Source organism: Vanrija pseudolonga, chromosome 1 (genome assembly GCF_020906515.1).
Source record: "Vanrija pseudolonga chromosome 1, complete sequence".
NCBI classification, from domain to species: Eukaryota; Fungi; Basidiomycota; class Tremellomycetes; order Trichosporonales; family Trichosporonaceae; genus Vanrija; species Vanrija pseudolonga.
This window is the reverse complement of record NC_085849.1, coordinates 2,374,000-2,395,337: the sequence shown is the minus strand read 5'-3', so window position 1 is coordinate 2,395,337 and position 21,338 is coordinate 2,374,000. Positions and strand designations below refer to the sequence as shown.

Below are 21,338 nucleotides of genomic sequence, written 5' to 3'. Positions count from 1 at the left end.
AGTCAACACGGGAGCATTCTCGCGTGGTTCTCACGTGCATAATCAGATTCCGTTTACAGTGGACCATCTCTCAAGCGTCCCTCTCGGCTCCTCTTGTGGCCAAGTTCGAGGTCACCTTCCTCGAACAAAAGCAACAACTCACAACACATCACCTCTGACCGGTATCCTCTTCATAATCGACACTGAAGAGACGATCCGGTCATGATCACTCTCACGCCCCTGTCAGCTTCGGCCTCATCGGCTTCGAGCTCAGAGCCCGTATCCTACTTCCTCGAGCTCGACAATGCCCGCATCCTCCTCGACATGGGCCAGCGCGACTATCGCGCCAGTCAGCAATCGGGCAACTGGGAGTATGAGAACAAGATTAGAGAGTGAGTGGTGAATGTAGGAGGCGTGGTGCTGACGACTACAGGCTCGCGCCCACCCTCTCGCTTGTCCTCTTGTCGCACTCGCCTGCGAGCTACCTCGGCCTCTACGCCTATGCGCGCGCACACTGGGGTCTCAAGTGCCCCGTGTACGCGACGCAACCGACTGTCGAAATGGGCCGTGTGGTCACTCTCGCTGATGCCGAGAGCTGGCGATCAGAGTGCCCCGTCCCAGAATCTGAGGAAGGCGCTGCGGACGCCGAGGAGGAAGAGGGTGGCTCGACAAAGGGCAAGAAGCCTTTACGTGGGCCGTTCGTGCCAACAAAAGACGAGATCCACGAGGCATTCGACTGGATCAAGGCGACACGGTACAACCAGCCACTGCATCTTGGAGGTGAGTGCCGTTGCCCATCGTATGATGCTGACTGTCCCAAGGCGACATTTCACATTTGCTCCTCACACCCTTCCCATCGGGCCATGTTCTCGGTGGCACGCTGTTCAAGATCCGTTCCCCGACGTCGGGTACCGTACTGTATGCCGTCGGCATGAACCACACCAAGGACCTTCACCTCGACGGTATGGTGTCGGGACAAGGAGGACTGAACGACTATGCCGAGGACATTGGCCGACCAGACCTTCTCATCGTTGAGGGAGACCGTACGCTTGTGGTCAGCCCAAAGCTCAAGGACCGCCGAGCGGCGATTTTGAATCAGATCTCCTACACGCTCGAGTCTGGCCACTCGGTGCTCCTCCCATGCGACCCCTCACCACGACTGCTTGAGCTCCTTGTTCTCCTCGACCAACACTGGGCATTCAAGTTGAATCCCGCTGCAAGGAAGCCGGGACAGCCTATGACCCCCTGGAACTTCCCACTATGCGTCGTTAGCCGAACATACCAGGACATGGTCTCGTTTGCGCGCTCATTGGTTGAATGGATGGGCACCGCTGTTAGGGAGACTGGCGGTGTGGATGTTGTCGCTTCCAAGAGGGGCGGCAAGCGGAATCGTCGCCAGGTGATGAACATGGGGTCCGAGTATGGAGTCCTCGACTTCACGTGAGTTGCTCGAGGTGGATTGCAACTGACTGATTTCAGCCACGTCAAATTCTTCTCGTCTCCCGCCGAGCTCCGCGAGGCCTTCCCGGGCGACAGGCCAAAGGTTGTCCTCGCCATCCCACCAACAATGTCTCATGGACCTTCCCGATCGCTGTTCACGGAAATGGCCAGCAAGCCTGGAAACCTTCTGCTCTTGACAAACCGTGGCGAGGACCAGACTCTTGCCCGCGATTTGTTCGACCGCTGGGAGCAAGAGCAGGCGGATGCGGCAAAGTGGGGTCACGGTGGTATTGGAACTATCAAGAACCTGGCCGGACCACTGGCCCTGGAGGTAAACATTTGTCTTTAGAAGACAGCTGACACCGTCTAGATGGACTCCAAGGTGCCACTCTCAGGGGCCGAGCTCGAGGCGTACGAGGAGGAGGAACGGCTCAAGAAGGAGCGTGAAGCGGCACAGAAGGCTGCGCTTGACCGTTCCCACCGCATGCTCGAAGCCGACGACTTGGAGTCTGACTCGGAGTCTGAGGGCGAGGAGGATGACGCTGCCGACGGTATCGTTTTAACCCGCACCGAGGGCGCCAACGCGTTTGCCGGTGACGGCGAGGACGTCCGTACGATGAGTTTCGACATTTTCGTCAAGGGACAGCAGATGCGTACCGGACGCAACACGGCGGCGGGCGAGATGGCCCGTTTCCGTATGTTCCCCTTCATTGCCAAGGGTCGCAATGTGGACTCGTACGGCGAGGGTCTGGACATTGGACAGTGGGTCCGAAAGGGCCGCGAGATCGAGGAGGAGGGTGAGACGGAGGAGGTCCGCGAGGCCAAGCGGAGAAAACTCGAGGACGAAGAGAAGGCTGTAAGTGCAACAGACGTGTGTTGTTCATTACTGACGACCATAGCTTGAGGTGCAGGAGCCACCATCAAAGTTTGTCAGCGAAGAGGTGACTATCGACCTGCACGCCTCAATCGAGTTTGTCGACATGGATGGTCTCATGGACGGCCAGGCCACCAAGACTATCATCGCCAAGCTGCAGCCTCGAAAGCTGGTGGTTGTCAAGTCGGACGCCAAGTCCACGCAAGCGCTTCTCGACTTCTTCAAGTCATCGGCCTCGATCACCGACGACGTCTTCCACCCGGGCCTGAATGAGACCCTTCGCATCGGTGAACATGTGCAGAGCTACTCGCTCCAACTGGGAGACAGCATCTCGGCATTATTGAGCGGCAAGTGGTCCAAGTTTGAGGGCTACGACGTCGCCATGGTCGACGGCAAGCTGGCGTACGCATCTGGGTCGACAGTGCCGCTCCTGGAGGCACCGTTCGTTCAGCTGGCTCCTGCTCAGCCCGAGGTCAAGGCTGAGGAGGAGGTTCCGGAGGGTCCAAAGGTGGAGGAGCCTGCAGACGAGACTGGGGAGACGGGAGAGAAGCCTGAGGGCGAGCAGCCTGAAGGTGAGGCACCCGATATCGAGGTGGTGGAGGTCAAGGAGGAGCCCGAGGCAGAGCCAGAGGCGGAACCAGAGGCCGTGCCAACGTCGCCATCAGAGCCCAAGGCAGTGGCCAAGCCGGCCGGCTCCAAGACCGCACCCCTCCCATCGTCCCTGTTCATCGGTGACCTCCGACTCGTGGACCTCAAGCGGCGATTGGGCGAGCAGTCCATCCCTGCCGAGTTCGCCGGCGAAGGTGTGCTCGTCTGCGGCGAGGGCATCTCCAAGTCGGAGGCCAAGAAGGAGGGCAGTGGGCAGATTGTGGCTGTGCGCAAGCTTGCCGAGGGGCAGGTCGTCATTGAGGGCTCTATCAGCAAGACGTACTTTGCTGTGCGCAAGGAGCTGTACGCGAGCTTTGCTCAGGTCACCTTGTAATAGACTAGTAGATGAAAGTGTACCAATAGCGCACGGGCTGGAGTGCGAGGAGGGGTTGACCGTGCAGGGGATGCGGCCTGGGACCGTCGTGATTGCACGGCGTGAAGTTTACTTATACCAAGTTGCAGCATAGGTCCTCATCTCCTCTATGAGAGCATACTTCAGCCGCGCATGCATGTGTTAGATGGCAGCTGGAGCCAACGCAAACACAAGAGCCACATCACTTGTTTGTATGGCAGAAGATTGTTACGTAAATATTGATTTGATCCCGACGCGGCTGACTTCGAGCCACCACACAGACACAACAAAGCAACGGCAACCAGGCGAGACTACTTAACACTTGTCCACTCTCACATTAGCACACCACAACATGGCCACCAAGTCCCGGCGCCCCGTAGCGCTCGCTACCCCAATGCCAGCAGTGACGCCGAAGCGCAAGGCGCACACTGGTGCGAGCAAGCAGGCGCTTCTGGACAACTTTGATCTCGAGGGTACGTCGGCTAGCAAGTGATAGTACAGCACAGCTGATGGTTACGTCCAGTGTCCCACCGTACAAGCGACATGCGTAACCAGCTCGACTCGGCGCTGGGCGGCTTCCTCGCCTTGGTCGACGCCGAGATCTTCAAGATCCCCCGTGCGATGCGCTCCATGACGCTCGGCGAGCTCGAAGTCATCTGGCGAGGCAACTTTGCCGAGACGAGCCGCGCGATGGCCGAGCAGAAGTTTGAGCGCGCACACCCGGACAAGGACCACGCCGAGGTCGTCGCTGCCGCAGTGGAGGGAAAGCGGTGGGTTGTGGTGCTGAGGCGTGGAAAGTGACCACTGACACCCTGCAGCAAGCGCGAGGCGCAGTCGCCGCATGAGAACTCGCGCAAGAGTGGTGCGTAGCTGCCGTTGTAGAGCATTGGTAGCTGACGCCTATCAGCCCGCACAAAACCCTTACCCGCCCTCCCTGGTACGCCGGCCGGCAAGCGTGTGACCAAGAGCAAGCGCAAGCTGCCTGCCGCGTCGCCGCTCCCCAAGTCGACGAGCATGAGCGTGAGTGCTCACTCCAGGGGCTGCGAGCTGACGCCAGACCATTCCCCAGGACTACGAGTTCAACCCGCTCCTTCCCAAGACGCCCAAGTTCCCGCGCGCGCCAAAGCGCAACGAGTCGTTCTTCTCGCAGAACGGCTCGCCAGTTGACTTAAACGGCATCGTGGCGCTCGACGACGTGTCGAATGCGAGCGTTGGCAGCGACGACGACGACGACGATGAAGACGACGACGACGAGCTGCCCGACCCGGAGAAGATGGAGCGCCGCGCCCTCGCCGCGTCATTACGCCACGCGTCGCCGCGCAGCAAGGCGTCCAGCTCGGCCGCGGCGCGCTCGCGCCCCAAGCGCGCCCCGAGCCTCATCTTCCGCCAGAGCCTCGGCGCGCCGGCGCAGCAGCAGTCAGCCGACGAGGAGCGCCACGCCGAGATCCCCCTAAGCGACGGCCGCACAATCACGTTCAACCCCCTCAACTTGACCCCCGGCCGTATCGACGACGAGCTCGCCTACGGCGGTCTCGGGGCCGCCGAGAAGAAGCGCGTCAAGAACCGCGTCCAGGAGGAGGTCGTCCGCGCCCTCACTGAGCGCATGGAGCGCTGGAAGGCGATTGCCTAGGCCTAAAGCCTCTGACTCGAAGACTCAGCACTCGTTCACGATTCCCCTGTCGCTGGGCTCTGCCCAAGGAGGCTCGCCCCCTACCTGTACCCCTACACCGTCCCGTTCTGTACCTCTACCTCTACTTCGTCTTCGCTAGCACGTTCATGGTATCTTGCATGTTTGAACAGAACTACAGGAGCGGTCTGGCTATCCACTAACATTGAGTGATGCGATCTCGCAACTCGCCAACACACACAGGCAATCATACACCGTCTCACTCCACCAGCACAAGGACAGGTGTCTATCTTTTCGGCGCCAACTGCCTAGACGGCAAGCGCGTTGATCTGCTCGATCAGGTGCCGGCTGTCGGCGGCGTAGTCGACGGGCGTTGCGCGGCGGGCCTGGTAGCGCACACGAATTTGGTCCTGGCGGCGTCAGCAACTGCTACTGGCTCACACACTCACGTTGAAGCTGTCCTGCTTGGCCATCATCTGCAGGGTCCACTCGAGGCTCGTCGCCTTGAAGAAGTAGCGCTCAAACGACGGGTCGCCCTCGTCCTTTAGCCTCATGAGCTCGTTGGCCGACACGCCCAGGAGCTGCTCCGCAACCTCGTTGAACGCCGTGATCCAGAACGAGCCCGTGTAGTCCATGACGTTCATGGATAAGATGTAGCGGTGGATGGGTGCCTCCCAGGTCCTGTCGCACTTCTCACAGCGCCATCCTGATCCCTCATCGACAACCTTCTTGTTGCAGCCGTCGGGGTTGGCGCAAGCAGGGTACGAGAACGTCTCCTGCTTGATGAACATGATCGTCGCCGTCGTCGTGAAGTAGTCGGTCTTGTCCGTCATACCGAGCTGCTCGTCCTTGGCCTGACCAATGGTCTTGATCTCGTTGGGGCGAGGAGCAGCACCAGCGCCAGCACCGGACATGGCGTTCGAGTACTGCTGGAAAGACTTGCCACGGCCCTCGGCGTCGTACCAGCCGCGCAGCGAGTGTGCCTCGGGAATGTCGGGGTTAATCGACATGGTGGCCGAGCTGAACATGGAGAGAGACCGGCCGCCAAAGTCGCTGACCTTGACGCCCTTGAACGCAATAACGGGCTCGTCGCTGCCCTGGAAAGACTCGGCAGTCTTGCCCCAGAGCGTGAGTCGGACACTCTGGCCGGACTGGTCGACAAGCTGGATATCGCGCTTGGCAAACGGCTTCTGTGTAGCCTTGGAAGTGACCGAGCCGAGGTCGTAGACATCCTTGACCACACCAATAACGTCTGAGGGTTAGCGTAGACACCAGTTAACTAACCCACCAGTCACGGCGTCCTTGGCAAGATCTCCGAGGTCTCCGAGGCCCTTGAAGTTGTACTTGATCTGGGGCACCGAGTCGTCGTCACAGGGCTCGATCTCGGTGTTGTTATCAAACGTGATCTCGTACTCGTTGTTGACGCTGCTGAACTGCTTCTTGGCAATGTTGATCCTGGCGCGGGTCACGAAGAAGACCTGGTGGGTTAGAAATCAACATAACCACGTGAACCCACCTTGCCCTCCTCAAGAACGTTGTAGAACGCGTCGACCGCCTCGTTGAAGCCAGTGGCGCGAATCTCGCCAGTCTCGTCCATGAGGGTGACGCTGAAGAGCTTGCCCTCGCCACGCTGGTTGGACCAGTGCTTGATCTCCGACTTCTGGGTGACGCGAGCCTTGATGGTCCACCTGGGTTGGTCAGCTCCGCAAAACCCCATGGCGGCAAGCTCACTTGTTCTGGTAGGGGCTAAGACCCTCGATGGGGAAGATGGGCCCCATGTCACGGTTACCGCCACCGCCACCACGGCCGTTGGCCGGCTGGCGAGCGTTGGACGCAGTGCCGCGGCTGGGGGCCGGAGCAGGGGCGGCGGCGGGGGGTGCGGCGGCGGCAGCAGGTGCCGAGTCGAGGCTGGCGGGGTTGCCGATCTTCTCGCCCTGCCATGGGATGACCTCGAGGCCGAGGATGATAATAAGCCTGGAGGGTGAGCTCACGTCACCTTCCTCGGCACTCACTTGCGGTTCTGGACCGAGTTGGTGACAAAGTTGGTGAGCTTGATCACGACGTTCTTGTCGAGCGACTTGTCTTCGACGAGGTTGTTGAGCTGCGTCGCGAGCATGGACTGGATGAAGTAGCTACCGTCGGAGAGGATGACACTGGGGAGGTTAGCTGAGAATGCCTGACAGAGATCATCAGCAAGTACCTACCGGTAGCGATCCTGGCCAGAGGCGCCGGGCGCGCTGATGCGCTTGACCGACAGAGCCTGGAGCACGGGCTGGACGTTTTCGGGGGTGTCTGGGCTGCTGTGCACCAGCTGGCAGAAACCTGCGGTGAGAGGGCTTGCCATTGTTGTAGTTGTAGTAGTTTTGTTGTTGGTGGCAAGAGGAAGATGGAGGAGGGGAGGACTGAAGAAAACACACACGCAACGCAACAGCACCAACAATGGCTGGTAGATGAGGTGTACACTCGGTTCATTTCTCGCGACGCGTCGAGAAAGTCACGTGCAGGCCATGTGGCTTCCCTGAGGGGCGCGTCGCGGCGGAGCAGGGCGGCGGCAACGGTCCTGAACAACATTCATGACGCTTTGTTTTCGTTCAACCCACTCACACTCAACCAAAACAACCATGGCACGAACTGCACGAACGTATGCGGCGAGGGACGGCAACGCCGAGGCATCAGGATCACGAGCAAGGCGGCGCGTGGAGAGCTCGCCGGCCGAGGAAGACGTCCGCGTGCCCGCTACCCAGGAGCCAGAGGGCGACGGCAACGACGAAGACGAGGAAGACGAGCCCCAGGACCCACGCGAGAACTGGACGATCAAGACGTTCAAGGACGTGCCTATCCGGAGCACTGTCGCAATCGGAGAGGTGAGGCTTGGAGGCGACACCACTGACACACCAGGTCCGCAAGCTTGGCGACGAGCTGCTCAAGCGGGAGCGTATGGCCGAGGACAGCATCCAGGTGGCCAAGGAAACGGCGACGGCATACGAGGCGGCGAGCCCGGGCGACAAGGTGGGCGCAACGTGGGATGGGATCGGCGCTGACTTCAGGTCATCGACAGTATACAGAAGCAGCTGATCGACGACCTCGAGGCGCTCGCACGCATCAACATTCGCAAGGAGGCGCTGGAGGAGCTCACGACCGAGTTGCGGACGTCGGGCGGCATGGTGAGTGAGGGTGTGTTGCGGGGCTGACGACAGGACGACCTGTGGGCGTTCTACAAGAGGAGCATCCAGGCCAGGGGAGCAGAATACGGCGAGTTGACTCTGAGGAAGAAGTGTGAGTGGGGTGTCATGCTCTGTCTTGCGTACCCAGCTCATGCCGCAGACGCGGACAACGACCACTTCAAGGAGTTCCGCGCCGGCATCTGGGAGGTCAACCACGAGGGCGAGCCAATCCCTCCCATGACGCGGTGGCTCGAGCGCCAGGACGGGGACCCCGAGGACGACGACGTGGAGATGGGCGGCACGACGCAGACTTACAAGTGTCCGATCACGATGCGCGTGTACGAGGACGCGGCCAAGAGGTACGTGTGCCTGTATGCTTGGCGCCGCTGACAGCAAACAGTACCGTGTGTGGACACTACTACTCGTACGCGGCAGTACTTGAGCTGATCGGCAACGCGACGCGCACACAGCGCCAGGGCCGTGCAGCACAGGCGCGCTGCCCGGTAGCGGGGTGCAACAAGGTCATTACGCCGGATGTGATCAAGGTGAGTTGGGGCGGCGCGGGGAATTGCTGACCAAGTGCAGAAAGACCCAGCCATGCAGCGCCAGGCGGACGCGTTCGTGCGCCGCCAGCGCGACCGCGAGGAGCGCGAGGCTGCCGACGAGTCGTACATCGAGATGGAGTAGGGTAGGGTGTAGAGGGGGCAGGCAGTCTGCGACGATGCGATGGCATAGGGCTATGGCTACATGCTACAAGATGCAATATGTGTCTGTCACTCTGAGCGGGCTGGTCTAGGCTAAGGGCGCTGCGAAGGCAGCCGGAGGATGGTGCGCGAGAAACCATCTACACGCACGCGCTGGACGCCGCGCTCGGCGGTGGGCGGCGGCGGTGGGGGCGGCGGGCAGAGCTTGTCTAGCGCGTCCCACCCGCTACTACTGTCGACGGCGACGCGCGCCGTGCTCAGTTGGAGAGGGGGCAGCGCGCCGTCCTCGTGCGCGCCGACCCGGAGGAGGGGGTACGCGCCGTCGTCTGCCGGCGTGGGGAGGGACGGGTCCGGCATGGCGATCAGCAGCGTCATGTCGAGCGCTGGTGTGGCTGGGCGCTGGCCGGCCTCGTACTGGCTGATGATGCGCGTGAGGCCCGGGCCGGTGGTGCCGTCGACTGACTCGTGTGGTGGGAGCGCGATGGCGACGGGCTGGGCGCGGGGTCAGCTCCCTCCCTCCCTCCCCCCCGCAGAGTCCACTCACATGCCAGTGCTCTGGATCATCAAGCCAGTCGCCGTCGGCCTTCATCTTCTCCTTCTCGCCGACCTCGACATCGCTATCCTCGTCCTCGTCGTCCTCCTCCTCGCCAACAAGCGCATCCCACACGACCGGCTCGGGGCCGACGTCCCGCCGCCGCTTCCGCCGGTGCGCAGGCGGCGGCGGCGCGACGACGTACCCCCCGGCAGGGAGGTTGCGCATGATCTGCTGGTGCCGGTGGCGGCGGTACAGCAGCGTCGTGACGGCGGCCACGAGGATCGCGGCGGCGATCACGCTGATGATGACGAGCTGGTACGTGTTGGTGCTCGCCAGCCCCGTCGAGCCGGGGTACGACGACATTGCGGGCTGCGGCGTCGGGGTCGGGGGGGTGGTGCGGTGCGGGCGCGCGACGATGCGCGGTGGCGACGGGGAGGTGGGGCTGTCGTCGTTGGCGGGTGGTGTGCGTGCGTTGCGTACTGCTGCTGGCCGCGGTACCCTCGCCACCGGTGTGCTCGTGCTCGTGCTCGAGGCCGTAGACGCCGTGCTGCTCGTGCTGGCAGTGCTTGATAAGAAGGATGGCGAAGCTGCGTCGCCGCCGCCGACTGAACCATGTGGTGGAGGCCGACCAAAGTGGTCATCGAAGTTTGCAGCACCCCTTGTTGGTGTCGATGACGCAGGCGCCAGTCGCCGCCCGCGCCGCAATGGCCGTTGTTGGCTTTGGCGCACGACGACGGCGGCGGCGGCCGAGCGTGCCGAGCTGCGTCCACTCCGACTGCGGCGGCGGCGGTCGTCGTCGTCGTCTGCAGTATAAGCAGCTGCAGTAGCAATCGCCGCGCTGCTCGTCAGCAGCAACGTCATGGCGCTCGCTCGAGGCCATGCGAGGCGGTGGCGGTCACCCTCCTTCTTATAGTGACTCAACTAGCTGCGCAGTGTCCGACCGTCAGTTGCGGGCCCGAGCCGCGCGACTGCGCGACCAACGACACTGCTGCGTGACAATTAACCGCGCACCTATTTGTGCATCCACCGGCCACCAGCTGGCATTGCACGCCGCCGCCGTCGGGTATCGCGCCCATGGATCTGTGGCGTGCCGGCTCATGGCGCCTCCCCGACAATGAAGCACCTCTTGTGCCGAACGACGCCCACCAATCACGCCAGAGGTATTACACACCCGCTTCAATCTCCACCGTGTGCATGGATAGTACTCTACAACATGTAATGCAAGGGCAAATGTTCTATTCAAAGCAGGTCTAGCACATACTCCAGCACCTAAATCGAAGCAGCATCCGAGGCAGCAGCAGCGTCCGAGGCAGACGTCGAAGGCTTCTCGAGGGTAATGGGGGCCGGGCCAACAGTGTGCTCGCCAGCCGCGAGGGGGTCAGAGTCGCTGCGTGCGGGCCGGGGAGGGAGTGGTGGTGCGTCGCTGGTCGTGAGCGAAGCTGGGCCGTTGGCCGGGGGCAGGGGGCCCGAGTCGCCACGGCTGACCTTGGGCGGGGCCTGGGCGGCCTTGAGCGATGGCGCAGAAGGGCTCGACTTGGCCTTGGGTGGCGTAGAAGGCGGGGTCGGGTCATGCGCGATGCTCGTGACAACGCCAGGGCGCTTGGGCACGTGCGGCACCACCATCGAGGGCGCGCGAGGCTGCTGGTACGCAGGAGGCGATGAAGAAATGGACTCGGACGCGCTGTGGCTGCGCTCTGGGATCGGCTGGGTGGCAGGGAAGGTAGTGCGGGAGGCAGATGGCGAGACCGACAACTCTGCCGAAGCATTCGACGTCTGGCGCTGGTGCGAGGACTGGAGGCTGTTCCGAGGACTCGTGCTGGACGCCTTCTGGGCCGCAGCATTCAGGCGCTCCTGCAAGGAGAGGCCGTCATGGGCGCGCTGGTGATGCGGGGGGTGCGACTGGTGGTCGTCGTTGGACGGCGCAAAGTACGATGGGGATGCGGTAGAGGGCGGCGTGGATGAGTCGTCATCGCCCTCCTTGGCCGTCTTCTTTTTGTTCCAGTTCATGCTCCACTTCTTGACGCTGTCCTTGGCGAGATCGCGGGCGACGTTGACCTGGCTCGACAACGCCGTCTTGTCGCGAGCGCGAACGGCACTAAGAAGCGTCTGGGTAGTGACACGGCTGGAAGCAGTGTCGGTCGTGTTGATCGACGCGCCATCATCGTCCTGAGAAGGAGTGCTCCTGTACGAAGGCAGTGTGGAAACCGAGTCGGAGGCTTCGGGAATCGCGGGGCTTCGGCCAAGCACATCGCCCATCGTCGCGCTACGGCGCGCGGCCGGCTTGTCCTGGACCTTGTCGGCCGACTTGTCCTTGGCCTTGTCGTCACCCACCAGCGTCGTAGCCTCTGAGCGGACGGACGCAGGGCGGGAAGTGGAAAGCGCAGAGAGACGGGCGAGGGCCGACGCAGACTTGTTCGACTTCTTGTTGTCGTCCAGAGGCAAGGTTTCGCTGCGGAGAAGGGAACGCTTCCCGATGGTCGACTCGTCGTCCGAGTGTGACACGAGGGTGGACTTGGTCGAAGCGGCCGAGCTCAACACCGACTTGCTCTTGATCGAAGCGTTGTCGGATACGCCGTTTGTGGCTTCAGCCGACTCGGTCGCCTCCTCGGCCGGTTCACGGCCAGCCTCGTTGAAGATACCGCCACGGATAGAAAGGGAGCTGGTGTCGAAGAAGGGGATGTCGTCCATGTTGGGAAGCACGACGGCCTCGGCCATGCCCTCACGGAGCTGCTTCTCGAGGAGGTCGCTGATTCTCTTCCAAGTGAGAGTTCTCGCCAGCAGGATGGGCTCGAGGACCATGTCCGTTTCGGGCATCGTGACGAATCCCCACCAGACACGGTCGCTTGGGGGCGGCTTGATCTTCACTTCGACGTCGCCCTTGAGGGTCTTGATCCTCGCGGAGCACTTGAGCTTCACCGATCCCGTTGTCTCAATTGTGAGCAGAATGCCCGACGAGTCAACGTGTTCGCGTTGCTTGTACTCGAAGTGGGCGTTGAAGACAACAGTGCCATCGGCCTTCAGCTCCTTGAGCTTCGGGTTGGTGAGAATCGGCGGAACATCTCCAAGCACAACTTGAGTGGTGACCACGGCGCCGAGGTATGGGATGTGTGGGATCTGGGCGAGTTTCTTGTTGATCTTCATAGTGATGAAGTCGGCGACGAGTGAGGTGTGGCAGACGCCAAGGAACATGCGGCCGAGTACGGCGTTGAGCCAAAGCAGACCGCTGCCTCCGATGTCTTCGCGCTTGATGATGTCTTCAGCCAGCCACTGCATGCTGTCGAACGAGAACACATTCGAGTTAGACGGCTGCTGGTGGTTACGCTTGAGCAGGGCGATGTAGAAGTCCTCGGTACTGCAATGTCAGCGGCGGCGAACAAGTACATGTCAAAGACGACTTACACAGTGTTGGCCTTGGAGAAGAAGAACCACGGCAACGTCTCGTTGTCCGCCTCGGCGGAGTCATCAAAGTCGCCCATGTCGCTGGTGACAACGGCCAGTCCTCGACGTTCCTTGCCGGCATCCTCCGGGGCACGACGCATAACGAGAGCGTGGCGCTTGGCGAACATCTTGCCTTCGATGCCGGTGAACGCGCCTTCCTTGTCCTCCATCGCGACGTCAAACCTCGAAATGTCCAGCGCGACAAGGCACGAGGCGCGGGCCTCGCTCTCGTAGACGTAAAGAATGTGGCCCTTGATGACAACGTAGAACAAGTCCTTGGGCATCTCCTTCTTGCCCTGGGCATAGTTGGAGGCGACGCGGAGCGCTGTCGCCATCGTCGAGTAGTTGCTGCGCTTCGGGACGCCGTTCTCGGTAGAGGGAGGTGGGGCGAGGGGGTTGTGGTTGGGGTCGGCGACGGCATCGTACTGGCGGCGGATAGAGAAGAAGCCTTCGAAGGTCACCTTGCCAGAGTCATCAAGGCCGAGCTTTTCGTGAGGGAGCTTTTCGTGGGCGAGCTTGTTCTTGATCTTCTTGTGCGGGTCAGGATCGCCGACGGGCGACGTGGCAAACTGGTAGAAGACACCTGTGTGTGTTAGCGGTGGGCGCGGCGATGCGGTGCGGGGTGCGGGGACGAGGGGCGAGGAGCATCGCTCGCCGGGGATGGAAGGAACGTGGGGGGAGAAGTAGGGGAACTCACCAAATGCGATGGCGCAGACGACGACGATGAAGCTGACGCCGACGAAGATGTAGCTGATGAGCCACTTGGTGGCGGTCCACAGCAGTGACATGATGCAAGTTATGCGGGGGTGTTAAGTCGCTGAGTGGGGGTGGTGTAGGTGGTGGTGGTGGAAGGGGAAGGGGGGAGGGGAGAGGGCAAGATGAGAATGAAGGACGAAGAGATGTGCACACGCGCTCGCTTTATGTACCCCGATCTCCCTGCCGTGATGGGTGCGCTGTTGCGTGAGAGAGTGTGTGCTCTCAAGAGAGAGCTGCTCGTCGTCGTCCTGTTCCCCCGATGCGTTTTTGTGCAGAGATGCTGCAAGAGATGATTGTTGGGATGGACGCAAAGGAAATCGCCGTCGACGCAACGGTACATCGGGCGCCCCGCTGGATGTCACACTGGCTGGCGCACATGCTGCCTGTACACAGCCGCAATGACGTATTCACCCCTTTCCACCATGTTATTTCCTCCCCTGGCCGCATCGGGGACCGGCCGGGGGAAATGGTTATGCCTCGGCTAATGGATTCCTCCCAAAGCATACATGTCCTTTCCAAATGCATTTGAATTTGACTTTTTCCTCTTTGTTTTGACGCAAACGCGGCGCAGCATGGGAGCCACGGGGCCACGGCAATGTCGAGTAGCGAACCCGCAACTGGTGCAATGCACTGTGCACTCACTCACGCCGCCGGTATATCAGGCCTTCCTGGATCAGTAGAGCACCACAATGCATGCATTGCCAAAAGGCTGGACGCCGGCTTCTTGGACCGGTTAGACGGGTTGGCCTTTGGGCGAGGCAAGCTCGCTCGCCACACGCAGGATCGTCAAGCTGCCGTGTGACCATTGCACCGCCTGGCAGCGGATCACGCACGGCATCGTATCACCTGACGACCCAGAGGCGATCAAGGAGATGCAGTACGCCGACGAAGACGAGCACGGCGTGGGTGCGCCGCGAGAGCGAGGCGAGCCGTTGACGCGCCGCCGACAGCTGGCGAGGTATAATATGCAGCAGGGTGCCCATGCAGATCTACAGTATAAGTACAGTGCGCAACAGCGCGTCCTCCTCTATGCAAGGTAGTCGCTCAGCGCACGGTCAATGTCCGCCTTGTCCGTGCCAATCTCGCCAGCGTCCACAGCGAGGATGATGCGACGGAGAGCGATCGTCTGCCCGATCTCCGCCGTCTTGAACCACAGCCGTCCGTTCAGCCCGATAGCGGTCTCGAAGGGGATGCGTGCGGCGAGCGCTGGGAGGAGGGGGTGCTTTGGGCTCAGGAGCCTGGGGTGTCAGCGAGGCAATTGCCAAGCTAGCTCTACTCACTGGCGACACAACTGCAGCGACACGTCGACCGCCAACCCGCCCTTCAGCTCGCCAAAGCCCTCCGCCTTGCCTGTCGCGGGGTCGACACACTCGATTTCGGGCTCCATATCGCGGTGGGCGAGGGACACGCGGGCGTAGACCAGTGTTCCAACCTGGGGTGTGTTGTCAGCTTGGCTCCCCACTACCCCACTCTCTTCCCCCCACTCCTATCGCCTCTGCCACGTCTCGTCTGAGATCCACACGACACAAACCTTGAGATTAGGCTTGCTCCTCTTCGTAGCGCCCTCGAAGGCCAGCGCGTCCAGCGCCGCCATGTGTGCGCTGCCCAAGTCGACGCGGTATCCCTCGGCGTGGCGCGCAACAATGGTGCCAAGGACAAGGTCGCGCTGCGCAGGGATGTAGCGCTTCGACACGCCCTCAACCCAGAGGTTCTCGGACCTGTCCTTCGCCTTGGCCGACGTCAACAGTCCTGCGCGGGTCGCGACGAAGCGGGGCTCTGTTTGGTCGTCTGGGTCGGCGCGCGAAGACGACGCCGCGATGCCTGGGCCAAATGTCACGGCTTTTGAGGAGGACGGGATGGGGATCTCGGACCCGGGGAAGACGAGGGTCGAGGTCATTGTGTTTGCTGGTGCGTGGGTGGATAGAGAGACGAAGAGACGTCAAGGATGAGTTGGAGGCGAGGTGGAGGCGGAGGATGGCAGTGAGGGCCGAGCGGAAATTCTGGTAGTCTGGTCCCGCCCTTCACTGCGACTACGGTGGCGCGCCCCAGATGGTGGAGGCCCCTCACGTCACGTCAATGGCCCGCACACCAGTCTCCATCGCACTCTCCACCTCGATATGGTCTCCTCAAACACGCTTTATACAATAGGCAAGGTGAGCTCAGACCCAGAACTCGCTGACACGCAGTACACACTCGGCTTGAGCCTCTCCATCCCCGTGGTGCTAGCCGGCGCGCTGTGGGTCTTCCAACGGCGGCTCATCTACCCCGCCGACTTTCCCGAGGGCTCGCGGAAGCGTACGTCCCGCGCTGCCCAGCATGCAGCTGACAGCAGATGTCCCGCGCCCGACCGACGCCGGCCTCCCGTACGAGGACGTGACTATCACCACGCCCGACAAGGTGCGCATCAAGGCGTATGTCATCCCGGCGCGGAAGCGCGTCGTGCCCCTCGAGTCTTTGCGCGGGCTCTCGGCTGTGCAGATGCGCGAGCTGGGCAAGGGGGAGAATGAGGCCTGGGAGGAGGTCAAGGACACTGAGGACGCGATTGAGGTGGGTCTCGCGTACAGGACGAGGAAGCTGACCCGCCAGTATGTCAAGTCGCGCCCGACCATCGTCATGTTCCACGCCAATGCTGGTGAGCTAGCAGTGTCTCTGCAGTAGCTGACCAGCAGGAAACGTCGGCCACCGTATCCCCCTCGCACGCAAGTTTGTGTCCGAGCTCAACTGCAACGTCTTCATGCTGAGCTACCGAGGGTGAGGCCCGTGGTAAGGTGCTGGCTGACCGCAGATACGGATTGTCCGAGGGCACGCCGTCCGAGCATGGTGAGTTGGCAAAGTTCTCCTTGTTTTCATTCTGACAGTGTTCAGGAATCAGGATTGATGCCGGTGTGAGCTGATTTGATCACCTTCGTGAACTCAGCTGAACCACCAGGCCGCAATGGAGTTCCTCTCGCAGCACCCGCTCCTGAAGGACACCAAGTTTGTGGTACGTGCAGCTACGTCACACATGGTCGAGCTGACACAGTCAGGTCTATGGCCAGTCAATCGGTGGCGCAGTCTGCCTCGACACCGCCGCAGCCTACCCCGACATGGTCTCAGGCGTCATTGTCGAGAACACCTTCCTCTCCCTCACCACCCTTGTGCCCCACGTCATGCCTGTCATCCCCAAGCCTGTCGTCAGCCTCCTCCTCAGCGACCCATGGGATGCGACCAAAACCCTCCCGCTCATCCCCAAGGACACACCCATCCTCTTCCTCTCGGGCAAGCAGGACCAGCTGGTGCCACAGCCCCAGATGCTCGCCCTCCGCAAGCTGCGCGGCGACGGCAAGTACCGCTGGCGCGAGTTTGACGGCACGCACAATGACACGTACCTTGCCCCCGCCTACTGGTCTGAGATTGACCGCTGGCTCAAGCAGGAAGTTGAAGGCGAGGGGGACAAGGAGGCAAAGTTGTAGACACCACAGTGATGCCACACAATGTTGTGAACGGAAGCAAATTGCAGATCTCCATAAAACCAGTTCGCCACCCAACGTCGTCAACGTCGTTTTCAGCAACCTCCAACTCACTCATCCACCCCCTCACACCCCTTCACCTCGCCAAACCACCACACACGACATCAGCAAAATGGGTGGCGGCGACCTTAACATGAAGAAGTCGTGGCATCCCGCCCTCCTGGTCAACCAGGAGCGTGTGTGGAAGGCCCAGAAGGAAGCCAACGAGGAGAAGAAGGCCCTCCAGCAGCTGCGCAAGGAGCGCGAGGAGGAGCGCCAGCTCGCCGAGCTGCAGCGCATGCAGGAGGCAGCGACCGGCAAGAAGCGCGTCGAGAAGCTCGACTGGATGTACGCTGCGCCATCCGCCGAGGACGGCGCGATGGGTGGGCGGATGAGCGAGCGCGAGCTGGAGGACTACCTCCTCGGCAAGAAGCGTGTCGACGAGGTGCTTGCCGCTGGCGACAAGAACGTGAGTGACCCAGGAGGCCTTGTGATTGTACTGACGCCCCAGGTCGGCGCTTCACACCGCGAGTTTGTCGCCGTCCAGAACGCCAACACGGCGCGCGATACGGCCGCCAAGATCCGCGAGGACCCCGTGCTGGCGATGAAGAAGGCCGAGCAGGCGGCCATCGCGGCGCTGATGAACCGCCCCGATATCCGGCGGCAGCTTAAGCAGGCCAAGAAGGAGCGCGAGGGCGGCGACGACAAGGAGGAGCGCAGGGCAAAGCGGCGCGCGGAGAAGGAGGAGCGCAGGAGGGAACGACACGAGCGGCGCGAGAGGCGAGACTACGACCGCGACTACGACCGTTCTCCGAAGTCAGAGTACTCTGATGAGCGGCGGGACCGCAGCGACCGCCGCGGCAGGGACTACGACGACAGGCGGCGCGATGACCGGGGATATGGTCGTGACGACCGCGACTACGACAGGAGGGCCGACCGCGACAGGAGGGATGAGCGCGACCGCAGGCCACGATCTCGTTCGCCCCGGCGCGACCGCGACGACAGCCGAGACAGGCGGCACGAGAGCTCGCGTAGCGACGAGCGCCGCAGCAATGGCCACTCGGACAGGCGTCCATCGCCCAAGCGCGAGCGCGAGTCGCCGAAGCGGGAGCGATACGACGCGCGTGATGCCCGCGACGCCCGCGACTCGCGCAACGGCCACTCAAACGGCAGCCCATCCAATGGCCACTCTAACGGCCACTCGAATGGCTACGCCAACGGCCGCTCGGATGAGCGGTACGACGCCCGCCCTCCACGCCGCCCATCACCAGAGCGCAAGCCGTACGTCAAGTCTGAGCCGTCGGCACCGGCTACATCAGCCCAGGACGACCGTGCGGCCCGCCTGGCGGCGATGTCGTCGAATGCGACCACGCTCAACGCTGAGCGGACAGAAAAGCTGGCGCGTCGCGCGATCGATGAGAAGGCCGAGGAGGCGCGCGATGAGAAGGCGCGATCGCGGTACCACCGTGACGAGGCTGCTGGCTTGTTTATGAAGCACCAGGAGCAGATGAGCGGGCAGATTGGGCTTGCCGAGTCGCTGCAGCGTCGTGGAGGAAAGGGCCTCTTGCGTGATATTTAGTGTCGTGGGTATGCATGGCCAGTTGGATTATATTGCGCATTGCGCACGGTGATGGTGGTTTGGTGACACGGGGTGGGTGACAGGCTATTTGAGCTGGAGGGCCCCCGAAATTGCGAAATTGCCCGTTGGGGCCACATTAGAGGCAGAGTGACGTCAATCTTGCTGGCTGTCATTGGCTGCTGGGTGGGGTAGATATGGGCAAGTCGACGGGTCACGCGCGATAGATATGGGAGGCTGGGAGCTGCGAGTCTAGCAGACAGAGCGACAGGTCCACGCACCAGCAGCAGCAGCAGCATCAGCACGACATCGTGTCAGACGATCAGATTCCGATCACAAGTCGTCGACGACACTGCACACTGCACACTACCTCATACCCCCACCACCACCACCACCCCAACCCCACAATGGAGGGCAACACGAATATCATCCATAAAGGCGCCGTGGCAGTCATCACGGGCGGCGCGTGAGTGGCCAGCCAGCCGGGCGTGTGTACAGCGCTCACCCTCGTAGCTCGGGCATAGGCCTCGCGGCAGCCAAGTTCCTCTCACCCGCCGGCGTCAACATTGTGCTCGTCGACATCAGCAGCGACCTCGACGCGGCGGTCAAGGAGGTCAAGAGCATCGAGGGCGCGGGCGACGTTGTCGGCTCCCAGACGGACGTGGCGCAGGTGTCGCAGGTGATTGCGCTGCGCGACAAGGTGCTCGACCTGTATGGCGAGGTGCAGATCCTGCTCAACAATGCCGGCGTCGGCCGCGCGACGCCTGCGTTTTCGCTCACGCGCGACCTCGCCGACCTGCAGGCCGACTGGGCGACCGTGCTCGGCGTCAACATGGCCGGCGTGATCAACGTCGCGCAGGTGTTCGCGCCGCTCATGGCCCGCCAGGAGAACGCCAGCGTCATCATCAACACGGGCTCAAAGCAGGGCATCACCACCCCGCCGGGTAACGCGGGGTATAATGTGTCCAAGGCGGCCGTCAAGGTGTTCACCGAGCAGCGTGAGTGGGTGTGGTGGGGGGGGGGGGGCTGCAACGGGAGCGAGGCTAGGGACGTTGGAGCTAACCACCACCACCCAGTCGCCCACGAGCTCCGCAATGCGCCCGACTCGAACTGCACCGCCCATCTCTTTGTGTGAGTTGTGTGGCGCTGCAGCACGGCGCAGGTGGCGGCCCGAGCGCCGCGCCGCGCCACGCCACAGAACCAAGGGCTAACGCTTCTCAGCCCCGGCTGGGTGTGGACCAACATGACGGCGCGCGGCGACCTCTCGCAGCCCAAGCCGTCCGGCGCGTGGACGGCCGAACAAACCGTCGAGTACATGTTCGAGCACGTGCTCGAGCACGGCGACTTCTACGTCATCTGTCCCGACAACGAGACCAACACCAAGCTCGACAAGGCGCGCATCCAGTGGGCGCTCGGCGACATTATCGAGAACCGCCCGGCCCTGTCGCGCTGGCACCCAGAATGTGAGCTGCCGCGGCAATGGACTGGTAGCGCTCTTGCTGACGCTCGCCCGCAGACGCCGCCAGATACGAAGAGTTCGTCTCTGGCCGCCAGGGCCTCGCGGCGCGCAGTCGCTCGCGCGGCCGCCCGCTTGACCGCATCCCCGACGCTCCCCCGTCCGCCCCCGAGGGCCCTGCATGATAGGTTGCATGGACGCCATGTCCGATTATTGAATAAGTGATGAATGCTGCTACTCGATGCTTGTGATGGTGATGCTCTACTTCTGCTGCTGTTGCTGCTGGTTGGCCGCGCTGCGCTCAAACATTGTGAGCTGCTCGGCGTCAATCTCGGCCAGGCGCTTGTCGACGTCGGCGCGCTTGCGCTCCAGCGTCGCGAGGTAGTCGTCGTCTGTGAGCTTGCGCACTGGGAGGAAGGAGGACAGCGTGGCGAGGACGCGCGCAGTGATGGGTGCGTCGCCGCGCTGCGCGCCTTCCTCTTTCAATGGGTTGTCGAAGGCTGGAGGAAGAAGGGCAACGATCGGGACCTCGGGCTGGGTGGCCTCGACAGGCTCGGCGTCGGCCACAGCCACCGGCGCTTCCCTCGCCTTGCTTTCCTCGAGCCGCTTGGCGAGAATCTCCAGTCGCGCTACGCGCACAGAGTTGACCGAGAACTGAAGCAGCGTGGCGATCAGCGCCGAGGTGAAGGCGGCCGGGATGAGGGTACGCGGTCCGCCTGCTCGTCAGTGCTGTATCAACCGGGCTCGGCTCAGCACTTACGCAGAGCGGCAGACAGTCCTCCGCCGGACAGTGCACCTGAGATGCCCGAGTCGAGCAGCCGCTCAGTCCGCACCTCGGGTATCGATGCCGCAGGAGGCACGATGCCGCTGCGCTCGTCGTCGAGCGCTGCCCGCCGACGCACATGGCCCGGCGTGGCCCCGACGGCCAGCAGCGCCGGCGAGACGAGGTACTCGCGCGTGGCGAAGAACGCCAGGCCGCCAATACCGCTGTTCACGGCCATGTTGGTGCCGAGGATGAACGGGTTCTGGCGCTGCACAACGCCGATACACGCGCCGGTGAAGGCGCCCATCGCGGCTGCGGGTCAGTTACGCCAGCAGAAGTAGACGTACCGGTCGTCAACGAGGCCTTGGCGACGAACAGCGGCGCGTCGGGGTCGAACGGCGAGGATTTTGGAGGTGCTGCTGGCGCCATGCTGGGCAGTGTGTGGGGTTGTCGACGTCTACTACGGGCCGATGGAGAGTGCGAAATGACTTTGTCGTTTCCGAAATCTCGCCGGGCTGGATAAGACTACAGAGTGGCC

The 21,338-nt window shown here is 62.3% G+C and overlaps 11 protein-coding genes across 11 annotated transcripts; 6 read left to right on the top strand and 5 right to left on the bottom strand.

The window, feature by feature from the left end:
- Positions 1 to 137: 137 nt before the first annotated feature.
- cft2 (Cleavage factor two protein 2) lies at positions 138 to 3,304 on the top strand. Its single transcript, XM_062767365.1, has 6 exons — positions 138 to 371; positions 413 to 759; positions 801 to 1,419; positions 1,459 to 1,750; positions 1,790 to 2,275; positions 2,319 to 3,304. The coding sequence occupies exons 1-6, from the start codon at positions 202 to 204 to the stop codon at positions 3,273 to 3,275; spliced, it is 2,871 nt and encodes a 956-aa protein (XP_062623349.1). The 5' UTR covers positions 138 to 201; the 3' UTR covers positions 3,276 to 3,304.
- A 322-nt stretch (positions 3,305 to 3,626) lies between these two features.
- On the top strand, positions 3,627 to 4,923 carry LOC62_01G000906 (uncharacterized protein; the record flags this gene model as incomplete). Its single annotated transcript, XM_062767364.1, has 5 exons — positions 3,627 to 3,766; positions 3,817 to 4,063; positions 4,112 to 4,155; positions 4,201 to 4,313; positions 4,351 to 4,923. The coding sequence occupies exons 1-5, from the start codon at positions 3,646 to 3,648 to the stop codon at positions 4,921 to 4,923; spliced, it is 1,098 nt and encodes a 365-aa protein (XP_062623348.1). The 5' UTR covers positions 3,627 to 3,645.
- A 143-nt stretch (positions 4,924 to 5,066) lies between these two features.
- On the bottom strand, positions 5,067 to 7,318 carry ssb1_1 (Replication factor A protein 1). Its single transcript, XM_062767363.1, has 7 exons — positions 7,125 to 7,318; positions 6,933 to 7,073; positions 6,652 to 6,894; positions 6,437 to 6,608; positions 6,209 to 6,398; positions 5,370 to 6,172; positions 5,067 to 5,330 (listed from the first exon to the last, which is right to left on the bottom strand). The coding sequence occupies exons 1-7, from the start codon at positions 7,262 to 7,264 to the stop codon at positions 5,229 to 5,231; spliced, it is 1,791 nt and encodes a 596-aa protein (XP_062623347.1). The 5' UTR covers positions 7,265 to 7,318; the 3' UTR covers positions 5,067 to 5,228.
- Positions 7,319 to 7,541: 223 nt separating this feature from the next.
- nse2 (E3 SUMO-protein ligase nse2) lies at positions 7,542 to 10,161 on the top strand (the record flags this gene model as incomplete). Its single annotated transcript, XM_062767362.1, has 8 exons — positions 7,542 to 7,784; positions 7,819 to 7,929; positions 7,968 to 8,084; positions 8,118 to 8,196; positions 8,245 to 8,443; positions 8,485 to 8,629; positions 8,670 to 9,280; positions 9,333 to 10,161. The coding sequence occupies 7 exons, from the start codon at positions 7,542 to 7,544 to the stop codon at positions 8,769 to 8,771; spliced, it is 996 nt and encodes a 331-aa protein (XP_062623346.1). The 3' UTR covers positions 8,772 to 9,280; positions 9,333 to 10,161.
- Positions 8,882 to 9,686, bottom strand: LOC62_01G000903 (uncharacterized protein; the record flags this gene model as incomplete). The annotated part of the gene is made up of 2 exons (XM_062767361.1): positions 8,882 to 9,280; positions 9,333 to 9,686. 2 exons carry the CDS (start codon positions 9,684 to 9,686, stop codon positions 8,882 to 8,884), a joined length of 753 nt encoding a protein of 250 aa, XP_062623345.1.
- A 345-nt stretch (positions 10,162 to 10,506) lies between the features above and the next one.
- Positions 10,507 to 13,796, bottom strand: YPR091C (putative PH domain-containing protein). The gene is made up of 3 exons (XM_062767360.1): positions 13,459 to 13,796; positions 12,723 to 13,344; positions 10,507 to 12,675 (listed from the first exon to the last, which is right to left on the bottom strand). Exons 1-3 carry the CDS (start codon positions 13,547 to 13,549, stop codon positions 10,593 to 10,595), a joined length of 2,796 nt encoding a protein of 931 aa, XP_062623344.1. The 5' UTR covers positions 13,550 to 13,796; the 3' UTR covers positions 10,507 to 10,592.
- A 671-nt stretch (positions 13,797 to 14,467) lies between these two features.
- On the bottom strand, positions 14,468 to 15,431 carry rrp40 (Exosome complex component rrp40). Its single transcript, XM_062767359.1, has 3 exons — positions 15,049 to 15,431; positions 14,798 to 14,949; positions 14,468 to 14,755 (listed from the first exon to the last, which is right to left on the bottom strand). The coding sequence occupies exons 1-3, from the start codon at positions 15,412 to 15,414 to the stop codon at positions 14,545 to 14,547; spliced, it is 729 nt and encodes a 242-aa protein (XP_062623343.1). The 5' UTR covers positions 15,415 to 15,431; the 3' UTR covers positions 14,468 to 14,544.
- Positions 15,432 to 15,627: 196 nt separating this feature from the next.
- On the top strand, positions 15,628 to 16,997 carry bem46. Its single transcript, XM_062767358.1, has 9 exons — positions 15,628 to 15,670; positions 15,704 to 15,812; positions 15,850 to 16,064; positions 16,104 to 16,149; positions 16,187 to 16,268; positions 16,303 to 16,337; positions 16,383 to 16,402; positions 16,447 to 16,500; positions 16,544 to 16,997. Exons 1-9 carry the CDS (start codon positions 15,635 to 15,637, stop codon positions 16,967 to 16,969), a joined length of 1,023 nt encoding a protein of 340 aa, XP_062623342.1. The 5' UTR covers positions 15,628 to 15,634; the 3' UTR covers positions 16,970 to 16,997.
- Positions 16,998 to 17,071: 74 nt separating this feature from the next.
- CWC25 (Pre-mRNA-splicing factor CWC25) lies at positions 17,072 to 18,616 on the top strand. Its single transcript, XM_062767357.1, has 2 exons — positions 17,072 to 17,474; positions 17,517 to 18,616. The coding sequence occupies exons 1-2, from the start codon at positions 17,139 to 17,141 to the stop codon at positions 18,582 to 18,584; spliced, it is 1,404 nt and encodes a 467-aa protein (XP_062623341.1). The 5' UTR covers positions 17,072 to 17,138; the 3' UTR covers positions 18,585 to 18,616.
- Positions 18,617 to 18,846: 230 nt separating this feature from the next.
- Positions 18,847 to 20,281, top strand: fabG_11 (3-oxoacyl-[acyl-carrier-protein] reductase FabG). Its single transcript, XM_062767356.1, has 5 exons — positions 18,847 to 19,047; positions 19,095 to 19,579; positions 19,658 to 19,712; positions 19,803 to 20,044; positions 20,098 to 20,281. Exons 1-5 carry the CDS (start codon positions 18,989 to 18,991, stop codon positions 20,220 to 20,222), a joined length of 966 nt encoding a protein of 321 aa, XP_062623340.1. The 5' UTR covers positions 18,847 to 18,988; the 3' UTR covers positions 20,223 to 20,281.
- On the bottom strand, positions 20,258 to 21,276 carry LOC62_01G000897 (uncharacterized protein). Its single transcript, XM_062767355.1, has 3 exons — positions 21,148 to 21,276; positions 20,798 to 21,112; positions 20,258 to 20,753 (listed from the first exon to the last, which is right to left on the bottom strand). Exons 1-3 carry the CDS (start codon positions 21,227 to 21,229, stop codon positions 20,299 to 20,301), a joined length of 852 nt encoding a protein of 283 aa, XP_062623339.1. The 5' UTR covers positions 21,230 to 21,276; the 3' UTR covers positions 20,258 to 20,298.
- Positions 21,277 to 21,338: the final 62 nt, after the last annotated feature.